At 47.1% G+C, this 13,752-nt stretch overlaps 1 protein-coding gene across 3 annotated transcripts in view; it reads right to left on the bottom strand.

Moving 5' to 3' along the window:
* Positions 1-13,752, bottom strand: part of SUFU (SUFU negative regulator of hedgehog signaling) — an 89,684-nt gene that overhangs the window by 6,575 nt on the left and 69,357 nt on the right. For all 3 annotated transcript variants that reach the window (XM_058841139.1, XM_058841141.1, XM_058841142.1), the window contains one exon: positions 2,915-2,983. In XM_058841139.1, coding sequence (XP_058697122.1) covers positions 2,915-2,983 — 69 coding nt within the window. The remainder of the gene's footprint in view (positions 1-2,914; positions 2,984-13,752) is intronic.

Here is a 13,752-nt window from a genome sequence, read left to right as displayed (position 1 = left end):
GAGGGTTTCTGCCCCCATCACCATTACCCCTTCCCAATCTCTTAGGAGATTTGCAGCAGAAGTGTCTTCCCTCCTATCTAACCATGTCCCTTCTCCTTTCACCCAGCCCAGCCCCCAGAGCTCACATCTGCTTTAAAGGGAGTCTTAGGGCAGCTTCCAAATCCCTGCTCATTCAGGGTGGAATGTAGGTGAGCCATCAGAGCTCTGCGGGGTGACAGGCAAACTATGCTGCCCTGGCTGGGGAGAGCCAATGTGCCTGCACAGCATTCCTGCTCCAGTCCTTCCCACCTCTGGCACAAAGGCCTCAGAGCCGTACAATGCCTTGTGCTCACACAGGCACTCAGCTGCTCAGGCTGTTTTGCAAACATCGGTTGAAACACACACAGAAGGGAGATTTTTTGCCCCAGTCTGGTTTACACAGCACTGTCTGTGGCCAATGTTTCCCAAACAAGGCGTGTCTACTGGTCCCATCCTGATGCCCCTCCTTAGGCTAGGAAGTCACCCCAACATCAACCCAAACACAACCACGCAGGGACAGAGCTGTAAGGAGCCTTACCACCAACCCTTCTCACAACCATATGACCAGTGCCCAAGCATTCACACAGGTCTCTCAAACACAGCTCTGGCATGGGGGTGAAGGTGTGGGGTGGAATCTCTTAGGGAACAAATCTGCCCCATCCACAGCTGAATGGTCACCAGTTCTGCACAGGCATTTCATGCAATCCCAGTGACCAGCCTGAGGACCCAAAACACACGTGGGATAGCTCTGGAAGCCTGTTTGCAGTCTCATTTTGTTTTCAAAACTGTACTGCACCCAGTGTTGCACTGCCTTGCCCTGCTATACTCCCTGATACCCTGATGGGACTCCCATGGAGTAATCCCATGGGGACCCAACACCACCAGTGACAATCTGCTCTGGAGGTGGCTAATTCAGAATGGTTGGGGATACAGTGGTCTCCTCCTAGCAGAGTCCTCAGACCCAGGCCAGCAGCACCGTAGGCTTCCCAGAAGCTGTTTGAATAAGAGAGCTGGTACAAGGGGACAGCGATCTAGAAATTATCAGTCTTTATCCAATTACTCATCCTTCTTCCCATAAGCGCCCTGTTTCTGATGGACATCAACACAGACTCAGTGTGAGGTTCCTGCTGAAGGAGAACCCCTCCATCTGCGTGCTCCACAGAAAAGGTTTCTCTAACCTGAATTTGCTCCTGACCTTGCCCTGTTTGCAGCTGCCCATGAGGGTAACCTGCAGTTGGTATCCATTGACCTTAATATGCTGGTGGGTCATGGTCTGATCCATGATCTGGGGCTACAGTAGGAAGATTCTTCAGGATAGAGGCTACCACAAACTCCTGTTTGTTGTCCTTTAGGAAACAAACAGCTCAAGTGCCATTTAAGTTTTTTTATAAACTCAAGCCCTGTGTATAGCTTGCACCATAAAATCCACTGGCCCTGCACAGCCCAGGGAATTCTGAGTCGCTGTCTAGGACATGTGAAAAACATGCTAAAGATACTCAGACAGATTATTTCACTTAATTTCACTTAACACAGGTGTCTCTTTATGCAGCAAAGGAAAGACTCCTCACAGCGCTTCATTCTACCACATGAACATCATCAGCAACAGCCAGGGTTGCTGAGGAATGCTTTCAGTTGGCCCAACCCAGATCCTGCAAGTTACAAATCCTTGGAGGAATCTGGATGCTGAAAGATCACATTTCATCTCAAGCATTTTCCTTTTTATAAACAGCAGTGGTTCCAAAGCAATCCTCTTGGAGAAGTCATCCTTTGCATTTGTTTGTTTTTCACTTTTTAATTCAGCAAAGTCACAGTGAGTGGGAACCAAACACCCCGTCGCTGTGCCAGGAGCTGCCATGCTCTTTGCCTCAACGGACAGCGAAGGAACATGAGCCGTCCAAAGCCTTCACTAAAGGGCCTTCAAACCAAAGTGCTCCTGGGATTCCATGTCACTAGCAAAAATGAGCTTTGGATTAGGTTTAACTGGATAAAAGCTGGCCTGAAAGTCACTGCACAGCCAGCAGCGTGCTCCCCTCACTCACAGAGTGAAGAACACCCTGGCATTAAGTCAACTCTGGATTAAACAATTAGAGCCCTGAGATTTTCCTGAGGGGGAGGGGAGTGGAGTAAGGGATGGGAGGGCTGCTCTGCAAGCCAAGGAAAGTTTCTTTAGAGTCTGCAGGGAGCTGTAAAAAATGGGATTAAAAATATTACATGTCATTTCTGCCACTGATCTTTGAAGTCAAGCAGAATATTTATATGGCATGCATGGGAGACGGGGTGTTAAATGTTCCCCAGGAAGGAATCACATGGCAGTGGGAAGTTTAGTACCAGCTTTTATAAAGCACCCCTGGTTGCTGCTGTAACGCTTCCAGACTGGTGATGGTTCTTCACACACTGTGCAGGGCCAGCAGGTGAAGGCCAAGTAGCAGATGTGAAACAGCCTTGCCTGCTTACCAAACCCACTAAAGGAGGCCCATACAACAGATTGTTCAAAAGTAAATGTGCTGCCATCACTTTCAGCCTTTCTGAAAGCAGGGAAGGTGATGGGCTAAGAGCTGCTGGTGATGACAATATCTATACATGGCATGGAGGAAACCCTGCCACCTGGCTGCACTGCTTTCATTTGGGGTGTTTAGACACCATGCTGGAAAAGATGCTGATGGAAGTCAAAACACAGAGTTTACCTTACTACCTATCCCTGTCTTGTATTTCTTGCAGTCCCTTCTGTCAGTGCCTCAGTAGTTCACAGCAGATGTGAAGGCTTAGAATGGCCTCAAGTCTAGGGATGGGGCAGGGCTGCAGCCTGCAGGCTAAGGGGAGGATCAAAGACAAGCTGCAGGATGGGCTGAGCTCTCTGGGACAGTACATGGAAGATACAGGAATGATGCAGCCTTACTTCCTCTGGAGAATTCAGATCTTCTAAATCTTCCAGCATTCTCTCTACGAACTCTTCCGTCAATAGGATCTGCAAAGGAAATACAGTATTTTACACCTTTACACTCTTAGTTTTAGCTAATTGCAAGGAACAGCATGACTTATGCACAGAGCAGACTGTACCAACTCACTCCTTCCCCTATGTCATTCTTTACTGTAATAAAAAAGTTTGAGGGCAAGGAGCTCCTAACTTTGTCTTCCACCCCAACCACTGAAAAAAATGTTGAAATTATATGGCAATTTTTTTTGACCCTCAATTATCTCCCTCAGTCTAAAATTAGAGGCTCAGCTTTAGACAGAAAGAGTGGGGAAGGAGGAAAAAGGGTCAAGATAACAACTGTTGGAGAGACAGTAGGAGACAGACACTTTCATCTGATCCATTGAAGTCAAGCTCACAGTTTAATCAGAAAATAGCAGCATAGGAAGAGCCAGAGACACATACAGAGCTGGTGCTCTGGGCATGGGGAAGGGCCTGACCCCAGTACAGCACATAGTTCAGATGAACACCAGATGCTGGGTATGGGAAGTGCTCCTAGAGATGCCCATGCGAGACCCCCATGTTGTGATGGCACATGCCTGTCCTGCATACCTGTACTGGGAAAGCTTTTGGCTCATCTCAGAGCCAGACTGGCAAGCATCAAGCAGTCCAAGAAAACAACTGCTGTCAAGTCAAAAGTCCTGGATGAGGACCACGACCCCAGCTCCATGGAGTCCCCCAAGTCACAGAAACCAGAGACATCATGGGGAAAATCAGCCCCGGGAATTCAAGCAGAGGAACTCCCACCCTCTTTAAAAAAATATGTGATAGGCAAAAGCAAACACATCCTGCCCTCTTCACAACAGCCGCAAAGGCCAGAGCTCCAGGCAGGACAGCTGGCTTGGCACAGGAGCAGAGACGGCAGTGCAGGACCAGGCAAACATCCCCACGCAGTGAGGGGGCCTTGGAGCAGCATTCCTGGGAGTTAGGTTGCAGCAGCATCCAGTGGATTATTATTCCCATTTTAGCCTACAGGTTTGTTTCTTTCTCCCTGCTCCTCCTTTCCTTCCTCTGGTCCACCCTTTCCTCCGCTCTGGCATTACTTTCCATCCAGAAGAGCCCACCATTCCCATGCCCCCTTTCTCACCCTTCTTCTCCCTGTTCCTCCCAGCCATGAGCCCTGTGTTCCAGAGAAGGGACTGTTCTAGCACCAAACAGTGGTGGAGCTAAGTGGCCAGTTGCACTGCTCTCCACCTCATGTCTGGAAGAGGGGCAGCCAGGCTGTCCCATTGCTCTGCAGGAAGCCCATCTCCCATGCCCACTGGCTGCTTAGGCCAGTAACACCAGTGGAGAGAGAGTGACTGCCAGGATGCCATGGGCAAGCGGAAGTCTCTGGGCTCCATTTTGACACCATATAAGCCAGACAATTGGATAGAAAGAGAAGACTCTGGTCTCCCTTTTGTATTTTATTGGGCAAGACAAGATATCCAAAAAACACCAAATCCAAATCCAAGGTGTCTGCAGTCCTCTCCTGTCAACATTGCCACACTACTGCCACTGCACACAGATTTTCTGGGGGAAGATGGAACCACAACCTCCCCTCTCCACTACATTCCCCTCTTCACTTAGCTTCAGCCTGCAGCAGGCTCCAGGCCAGGGCTTATGACCAAGCTGCTCAGCATGAATGCAGGGCACCTCTACCAGGCCCGTCTGATCATACCTCAAGCCTAAAAAAATTCTGCTTCAGCTTGGAGCCAGCAGCTTGCTGCTTTGGACAGGGCTCTGCAACCTGGCACCAATCTGCAGACTGGCAAGCTCAGGAACATTGCACTGAAACACACAGTGCCACCGCAAACTGCTGCAGTCTCCTTGCAGGGGCCTGCAACTCTTCTGCCTGTTGAACCAGAGACACTCATTTGCTGACTGTTTGCAGGAGGAGGGAGAAGTCTGTCCCTGTTGGAGGCAGGAGGGCAACCTGATCACACAGCTCAGGAGGAAGGGCTGGGTGGGGAGCTGGGGCTCTGCACCGGGTGGATCGTTTTCTGCGGAGGTGCAGTCTGCAGTGGGGTGAGGGAATGAAAACAATTTGGCAGACATCAAAATCTACAGAACAGCCGGAAAAAGGAGGAGGAATTGGTATTCACAGCAATCAGGCCAGGAGGAAATGAATATTCAGCCATCCACGGATGAGCAAAAATGCCAGAGGTTGGGATGGGTGAGAGAGCAGGAATGAGGAGCTACAGCTTTGGCAGGGAGACTAGAAGACAAGCGCAGCAGGAAGACCCCTGGGCACTCCCAAGGTGCCACAGGCAGGAGAGAAATGGGAGCCACGTGTGCAAGGCAGCCAGCTGCTCTGAAGCTGTAGGAAAACAAGACAGGATATGCACGGGTAAACAGCAAAAGGTGGAAAGAATGAAGGAGGGGATAGGTCAGGTCTTGGCTAGGGACAAACCTACGTGGAGCACTGTGCCTAACACTGAAACTGGAGTGCGATGCCTTAAGATGGCTGAGCCCGTCTTCAGCTCACTGCCCTCTCTCAGTGGATTTTGGTAATCCAGCTGAAAAAAAGCACAAATTCCACTGAGGTACTGAGCTGAACTGGCTCCCTGAAAGGTCTGACAAGTGAAGTGAGACAGGAGACCACAGCTCAGCTCAGCTGCATTTGGGGGCTCGAAGCAATGGCAGTCTACTCTGTGCAGCACATGAGGAAAGATCGCAGCACCTTCTGCGAGCCCTGCATGGACAGTTAACTTTGGTGGAGGACAGGCGTCACAGGCTGCAATGACAAACTGCTGCAGTGACATTCACACACACACAGCATGTGTCTCAGAGCCTGTCCTTAACAGACCAAGTCAGAAAAAGCCTCACTCTAAATCCTACTACTTACTACCCCACACAGGCTGGGGAGATCTGCCTTCTTTCCTGAAGAAGGGAGACTCTGGAGTGCAGGTGTAACCAAATGTACAAGCAGCCTGTCCCACAGCACAGGAAACTGGCACTCTTGAGGCTCTCCTGAGCATGCAGGGGGAAGGCATGTACCAGCAGGACACCAACTGCTTAAGAGGGCTGGGATGCAAAAAGTATTGTTATCCTGGATTCGCATGTAGACAAGACTTCTCCTGTCAGAAGTAGCCCAGTCAAAAGGGCCCAAGAGCACTAATGCCTGTGCTCATACATAGATCAGGCTGCCATCCCCACCTGAAATCAGCTAAACCACCTTTGTGCTGGTGAGTGAGTCTGATGGAGAAGGCTGAAAATAAATCCAACCCTATCTCAGCACCCTTCACTTGTAATATTTCACATTTCCAGTTCTTGTAGCATGCCTACTCCTGCACAGTATGATACCCCATTACATTAACACACACACATACACGTTGTATGTGCATGATATTAAAGGTGACATTCCCAGCAAATAAACATGACAGACTGCCATTGCTCTAGGCACCTAATTTAATTTCCTCTGGGATTTAAACCTTAGAAGCTCAAATTAAACAAATAGGCCTCACTCACTTTATACTTCAGAACTGAATCTGAGTTTTCCTCTGATGCTGTTGACTGATCTTATCAACAGGACACTACACAGAGATCACAATGATGAAGCAGCTTATTCCCTTCCCAAAGGAAAACAGAGCTCCACTGTTGTGCTGCAGCCATGGGAAAAGCCAACACAATCTGGAGGGCAAATGAAGCCATCCCATGTGCACTGAACAAGCCTCTTCTCCCATGAAATCTCTTGGCTGATGCTGAGGAAGCAAAGGAACGGTCCTGAGCAGGTGTCCTGGGTGCCACAGCAGCGCAGTGCTTGCAGCACTGTTTTCACAGGCCTGTGCAAACAGCCAGCCTGCTGAAGCTGGCCACAGGGTGCAGCTCAGCCTGTGCAATGCCTGTTTGCAGTATGAACAGTGAATGCCCTGCCAGCCAGCTGTGGGTATCTGAAATAACTCCTTGGGTGCTGCACAGTCCTGCTTGCACCAGGATCTCCCGGACCTGACCTAGAGAGGCCTGGACACGTGCTAAACCATTGCCAGCAGATCTGGATTCCATTTGCTCTGTGTTTTGTGGCACTGAGTCATGCTACAGATGCTTGGAAGATGACGACTAGCCAGAAGATAAGTCCCTGTTTTCTATCACAGGGACCTACCACACAACTGAGGTACAAAGTTTGGGTTCTCACCACTTTGCTAACAGCTCCAAGTGTCCAGACATGTTCAGAACACCAGGCTAGGCTGTCTCATTCAGGTGGAAGTGCTCAGGGAACACATGCTGTCTCCCTCTCGTGGCAAGTCTCACCTGAGCTTGCTGAAATCTACTTCTTATCCACAGGGCTCACCTACAGGTCACCTGAAGGAGTTTATGTTGAAGCTTTCTGTGTTGATGCTTTCATACCACATCTGGCTGAGAAATCTGTATAATGACTTGTTACAGGTACTCAGCTGCAGACATATGAAAATGGATGAAATCTAAAAATGTACACGAGATCATGGGTCTCCAGATGAGTTCGGCTGACTCCGAAAGGCAGCTGGTGCTTAGTAAAACATTAAAGACTTTGTAGTCAGCTTACAGGTACCACCCCAGGTACCAGCCCACACTTAACACCTCATCTCTCACTACAGCGTTCAACACTGTCATGAGGGATTGAAATTCTCAGCTCAGGAAAGGCTACTGGGGACAGAGGTCACACCAATGTTGAATGCCTGGCACAGCTGGCAAGACTTTGATCAAGGAAGACTTTCAGAGGCTGAGCTAGGAATCAAGCTTCACCTCTGCCCAGCTTAAGGAAATATGCATTGCCCAGGGCAAGACACAAGCAAATAGCCCAGCTACACTGAAGCAGAGGCTTCCACTGATAACACTCAATTTTCTTACCTACCTTGGAAAAAACCAATCACACACTTTGCCCTAGTGCTCTGTTTCCATTAAACACTGCAAATTGCTTTTCTAGCAGGTTTGTCAAAGAAAGGAAACAATGTTTCATTAGTTCTGGACTCAGTACAGAACTGGCCTGTATGTCCAGCCAGAGAAGGTGAGGACACATTGCAATAAACCCTTATGTAAACCACACTAACCCTTATTAGAAACTGTTCATCCGTTGGGTGCCATGCCTGGAACAGGTGGAACAGTTGTATCCTAAGCCAAATCATCTGTTACATCTGGAAATATCCAGCAATTTTTAGGAGTCCTTTGCCCTGAAAATGCTTCAGCCTAATTCTTGTTGTCAGCACAGCCAAAATTTAAGTTAAAGTGTGTCAGCCTTTTCCACTGAAATTTCCACCAATAAAATCCCCTGATGAACCCACGTGTTGTGCCACAGGCACCCTCCACAGCCCACCTCTCTGCTCTCCCCTTGACCTGGACTCCTTTGCACTGCTTTGCTCACGCTGCAAGTGGTTCAGGGCAGAGGTCTTGTCACATCATTGTTCTACGTCAGGCCAGCCCTGACACTGTCTGAAAAGGCCACCTTGCTGCCAGAATCCATCACAGCTCTCACTACAAGCCTCAAAGGTACCAGTATTGCAACAAACACCTCTGATGGGAAATTCCACTGCTGCTCTTCCAGGAGATTCACAACCCCCCCTTGTAAAAGAGAAACATCCACTCACAGATGCCTCAGGGACCCTATTGCTTCACACCATGATGTTACAATCCCAGAAGAGGAAGTATAGGATGACACTGAAAGATTTTGACCTTGTGGGATCTTTTCATGATATTCTCAGTCACAAGGCTGATCCCGAGGACCTGAGCTCCTTAGAGCTCAGACTGATGAGATCTATGGTGCAGACAAGGCTTCTTTGATTCAATACATAAAACTTGGCTCAGCTGGGGAAAGGGCTGGTAAGGGAGCCAAGACAACAGGCAAATCCAATTCTTTCAGAGAGAAAAAGCAAAGGAAGAACAGGCATTTCAAAGAATGCACTAAGTGGGCGGAAGACAACCTACACAAAGTAGCCAAAATGTAGTTTGAGTGGCAAGGGAGGGGCATTAGGTGGCAGGATAGACAGTCAGTCAGATTAAGAAGGATGAAAGAACCTGACTCATCCAAAACTAGCCTGGACAAAGTACTAGAGAACATGCTGCAGGAGAGTTGACATCGGGAGGATCATCATGTTCTAACGGTGCATTTCTACCCTAGACTAATTGTCTCCCAGTGTCTCATTCAGCTCTGAGGGAGAAGAACACAAGACAATGCAGTAAGATTTTGAGGAGTGTTTGGGGCACAGGATAAACTGGAAAACTGCTAGCTTAGGTTTCTAAGACCTGCTCAAGAATTTGGGGGAAGCCACTCAAAAGATTCTGAAAAATAATTTCATGAGTAGACACATAAAACTGCTTTGGAGAAGAGCAGGCTGTAGTTGTACACAACTCAAAACAGCTTGTGGGTGTTGTCAAACTCACCACGCTAGGAATAACACATCTATTCAAGTGTGGGGAGATCAAAAATCAATCCTGTGTCTTCAAGAGAGGACATGACCCATAGCTACCACTTACAAGTGAGCATCTTGAGCATCAGAGTAGCTCTTTCAAATGTTGCTTTGAACCTCTGTTGCTGCCATTATGCCAATGTGCATAAATGATTTAACATGTGGTCTAGCAGAGAGAAGAACCAGATGTGTTCATTTCCAGGGGAATGTCCTGACTCTACCGGAACAAAGTCATTCTCTTGTGCACTCTGTGACTAATTCAGTGTTTTATATGATGTGGAACAACTCCAATTGGAAGAGCTGAGGAAGAACCAAAATACCCTATAGTTGTGGTGCCCATAAAGCAAAGAAGTAGAAATAGGGGTTCAAATTAAAGAGAAGAAATAAAGTTTGAGTTTCTCATATCCTATATGCACATTATATTCCTTCAATATTGATTAAAGAAAGCAAAGTTCTAACACCTCCAGCCCTATTCTGCAAAACTAGTTTTTTCCCCTGATTTTATTAAAGAAAACTTTCTTATTTCTGGTTTCATTCAACATAAAAGGATTTTATTTCAGCTTTTGGTCTCTTTAAGGCTTTTGTTTCAGCAGGAAAAACTGAAAATATTTAAAGATTGGGCTCAGTCTGATCTTCTTTCCCAGATTTTTCACTTAGGTTGCCAAACCAAAAGAATGGATCATCCCCCATGACCCTGCTCACAGTAATCCCCCCCTCTGCTGTGACTGCCAGCATAGATAGCACATGTTGATAGCTCCTGCACGCTGGACGCTTCCCACGGCTTCCATGTACCTATCCTGCCTACAGGCACATTTAACATTTTCTATGAAAGGTTTGACCTTGCTGTCCTAAGCTTCAACTTATTTTTCCATGCTGGATGCCTTGTTTTTGTTTTTGTTTTTTTTTTTTTCTAAAGGTTTTTAGGGAAAAAGGAATTGAGAGAGGTATTTTGGAAAAAGTGTGTTTTGACACTACTAGCAAATTCATATGATAATTTTGTTGGCATGAAAACCACCCCTTATGAAGAGGGTGATGAAGATTAGTAAATGAGTGCTCTGGACAACATTCAGGTCTTTCTCCTGATCATGAAAATACTTTGCTAAGTCAAAAGTCTCTGAAAGTACTGCTTGCCCATCGCCTTTATGAGAAATTAAGGGTCCTTCTTCACTGAGCACACCCCAGCCCAAGGCAGCTCTGCCCAAAAACAGGGCTAAGGAGTGGTTTTTCCTCTGATCATTCCTCTGAGGTGAGGGATTGCTATGTCACCAGACACATCAGGACTAATGGCAGGGAAACTCTCCAGCGCTCTCAGTGTTTCTGCTGGAAGTCAGACCATGTGGAGGAGGAGGAGAAGGAATTTTCCAACTTGAATGAAGGGGAGGAGAGAAAAGCAGAGACAGGCCAGGATGAGGGAAGGATGTAGATACAGAAAAACAGGATGAAGGGTAGAGGCCAAAGCTGGGGACAACAAAGGCCAAGGAGACTGGAGAACCCCATTTCCACAGCCTTAACATCCACATGCTGTCAGATGGATATTGGGAACCTACTGGCAAGGGAGGTGAACAAAGAGGGCCCCCAGAAGTGCCTGGTGCCAGAGGATAACACCCCACCACGGTTGTGAGCTCTTCAGCTCACACAGAGACATTCACATTATGCTGAGGATCAGGGGGTGCCAAGTGCCAGTGATCTATAGCCTCCACCTGCCTAACGGGATTAGTCCCAAACCCAAGTAAATTACCTGGAAAAAATACCCTCTGCACCCAGACACGAGTGACACTGGGTATACAAAACTTAGAAAACTGCTGCACAGAAACTATGCCATGCTGATTTGGCTTCAGCACGTGTCTGCCTCATGAAACAAATCTGTAATCACAGGATCACCTGCAGTTTTTCTCCAGCAAGATCTCTGCCCTGCTCAGTCCTCAGGATGGTTCTGCTCATTGAATGCAGCATTCATCATCATTTCATTATCATTCAACTTGCTTTCCCATTCTCTCCCACTCTCTTCCCCTTTATTTAGTATGCTTCATCCAACTACTGCCAGCCTGGATAACACAGGAAGCACCTAATCTTACTGTCCACCATTCTCTCAACCTCTGATGTGCTTGGCCTCACATTTCTTCAAGGCAGGGAAGTGCTCCCCTCCATACAGCAGATGGGGGATGGAGGCTCAAGGAAGTAGAGACTTCAAAGTCACAGAGAAAACCTGCAGGAAGCTGAACATGGGTCTTCAACCACAGCTCCCAGGCTGAACCCCTGCCCCAAAGAAATCCTTTCTCCTGACCGGCAAGAACAAATTTTAATCTCTTCCTGAAATTGTTTCTGGTGTTCATCTGTGGAGCTGGAATGCCTGGCAAGCACTGAATTCATTGCATTCTTCAAAGGATGACCGGAAGAATATTCTTCTGAACAGACATAGGAAAATGAGTGAAAAAAAAGTTGAATCTGAATGTCATTCTTGTGAATGCCCATCTCAAGACTTGAAGATCCCTGTTTTCCAATTCACTTAGTCCTGTGGAGCACAGAGGTATGCACAAGGGAATTCCTCCTGACCTCCTCATGTTGCTGGGACCACAGATCAAGCTTCTGAGCTGGGCATCCAGAAAATGAGGAACACAAAGTCACTTGCCAGGTGAGAACATTTTAGCTTAAGACTCTGGAATAGCACTGAGAAAGAAAAGAGTAGTAGAGGCAGGAACAGGACCCAGTTCTCCAGGGCAACATTTAAGAGACTTCACTGTAAGACTGCTGTGATTTTTCTGCAATTACCTGCCTCATTCATTACACAGTTTCCAATTTTAACAAATGAACAAAGTGGAAGTCCTATAGGCAAGAGTTTACTCCACATTCCTGATTCATCCCCCAAACACACTGCATCGCTATGCAGTGAATGAGGCAAGCACACTCTGTTAAAAATATGTATGATTCTTCACTTAGATACTGCATTGAAATACACATGTGTAACAGGGGCAAGGCTAAAGTGCAGAGATATTTCTTACATTCTGTGTGCTAGATTTCACAGTTAATGAGGACTCTTTAACTATAGGTTTGTTTTTACTGCACTGTATTGGCTTGTGTGTCAGAGTCTGCAGCAGTATCTGATGTGTAACATGTACACTGCATATGATCAAAGACTTGAATGTCATCTTCTTGCCTAGAACAATGACTGCCTAAAGCAGCAGGAGCAGAAATTATCTAAAGGTAGAGTTAAACAAACCACCTTCTTCCCTCTGGGGAGAGTAAGCAGTCCAGGTGAGCAAGGCAGGAGGGGAGAACAGCCTGCTTTGTGCTAGACAGGCAGAGAGCCCCACATAAAAGCAGAGGAGCTTTGCAGAAGCATGTCCTGACTCCCATCACTGGAGACTTAATGATGGTAATTCCCAAAGGATGATGCATGCTGACAGGCTTTGACACAAACTACCCCAGGATAATATTAATATGTATTAAAGGCTCAGGCAACTTTATTGGGACAGGCTTGATCAGTAACACATTTCAACAGAGCGCCTCTATCATCTGTCGGAACAAAAGTAAGGGAGGGAGAGAGAACACACGCACAGCCTCACCTTGCTTTGGGAATGTTTTAGAGACAAACAAGGTCAATCTGTGATGAATTGCACACTTGGCACAGCTCAGACGTTGGACCAAGAACCTTGGACGCTCCACCAGAAATATGAATGTCACTGTGGGGCAGTTTATGTTGGAGTCTGTCTGCATGATCAGCATCCTTAACCCTCCAACACAGGACCAGACACCTCCTGCACAGCGTTTCCCTGTGCATCTGGAACATCTACCCCTCGGAAAGCAGAGGAGAGGCGCTTAGGAGGCAATATGGGGGCTCTGCAGTCACAGCACTGGGGGAAGGGGGAGTGGAAGAAAGAACCGAGGAAGCCTTTGATCATGTGTAATGTTAATTCAAGTGTTACACATCAGAGACTTTGCCACAGTAACTAGCATATAAACAGGAGTCTAGTGTTAACAAGGAGGACTTCTTGAATATGTTTGTACATTTCTGAGTTAAAGCAATTTCCCTATTGAACAATACATGACACAGTGGAAGGAGTTCAGAAATAAACCAGCTTAACATGCTTAGACCTTTAATAGAATTTAGCTTCTTAGAACTAATTAAATGTTACTTAAATGGAAAAAAAAAAAAAATACAAGTACTTGGGAAAGGTGCCAATTTGACAGCTCTGGAGAATGAAATAATCTAATCATCCCCAGAGCATGGGCAGCAGCAGGACAGGCTTCCCCTACTAACATGCCTCAAACGTGACCTGGAAAGACTGTTGATAGAAACGGGGCGTACAATCTCTGTGGTCTAATGACTCCTTAATTTTTCTGCTGAAACTGCTAAAACAGTTCACGCTGAGTACCAGCTGTGGTGGTGATATGGGCACCTGTCTG

This window comes from Poecile atricapillus, chromosome 6, assembly GCF_030490865.1.
Source record: "Poecile atricapillus isolate bPoeAtr1 chromosome 6, bPoeAtr1.hap1, whole genome shotgun sequence".
NCBI classification, from domain to species: Eukaryota; Metazoa; Chordata; class Aves; order Passeriformes; family Paridae; genus Poecile; species Poecile atricapillus.
This window is presented reverse-complemented; position numbering and strand designations above follow the sequence as displayed.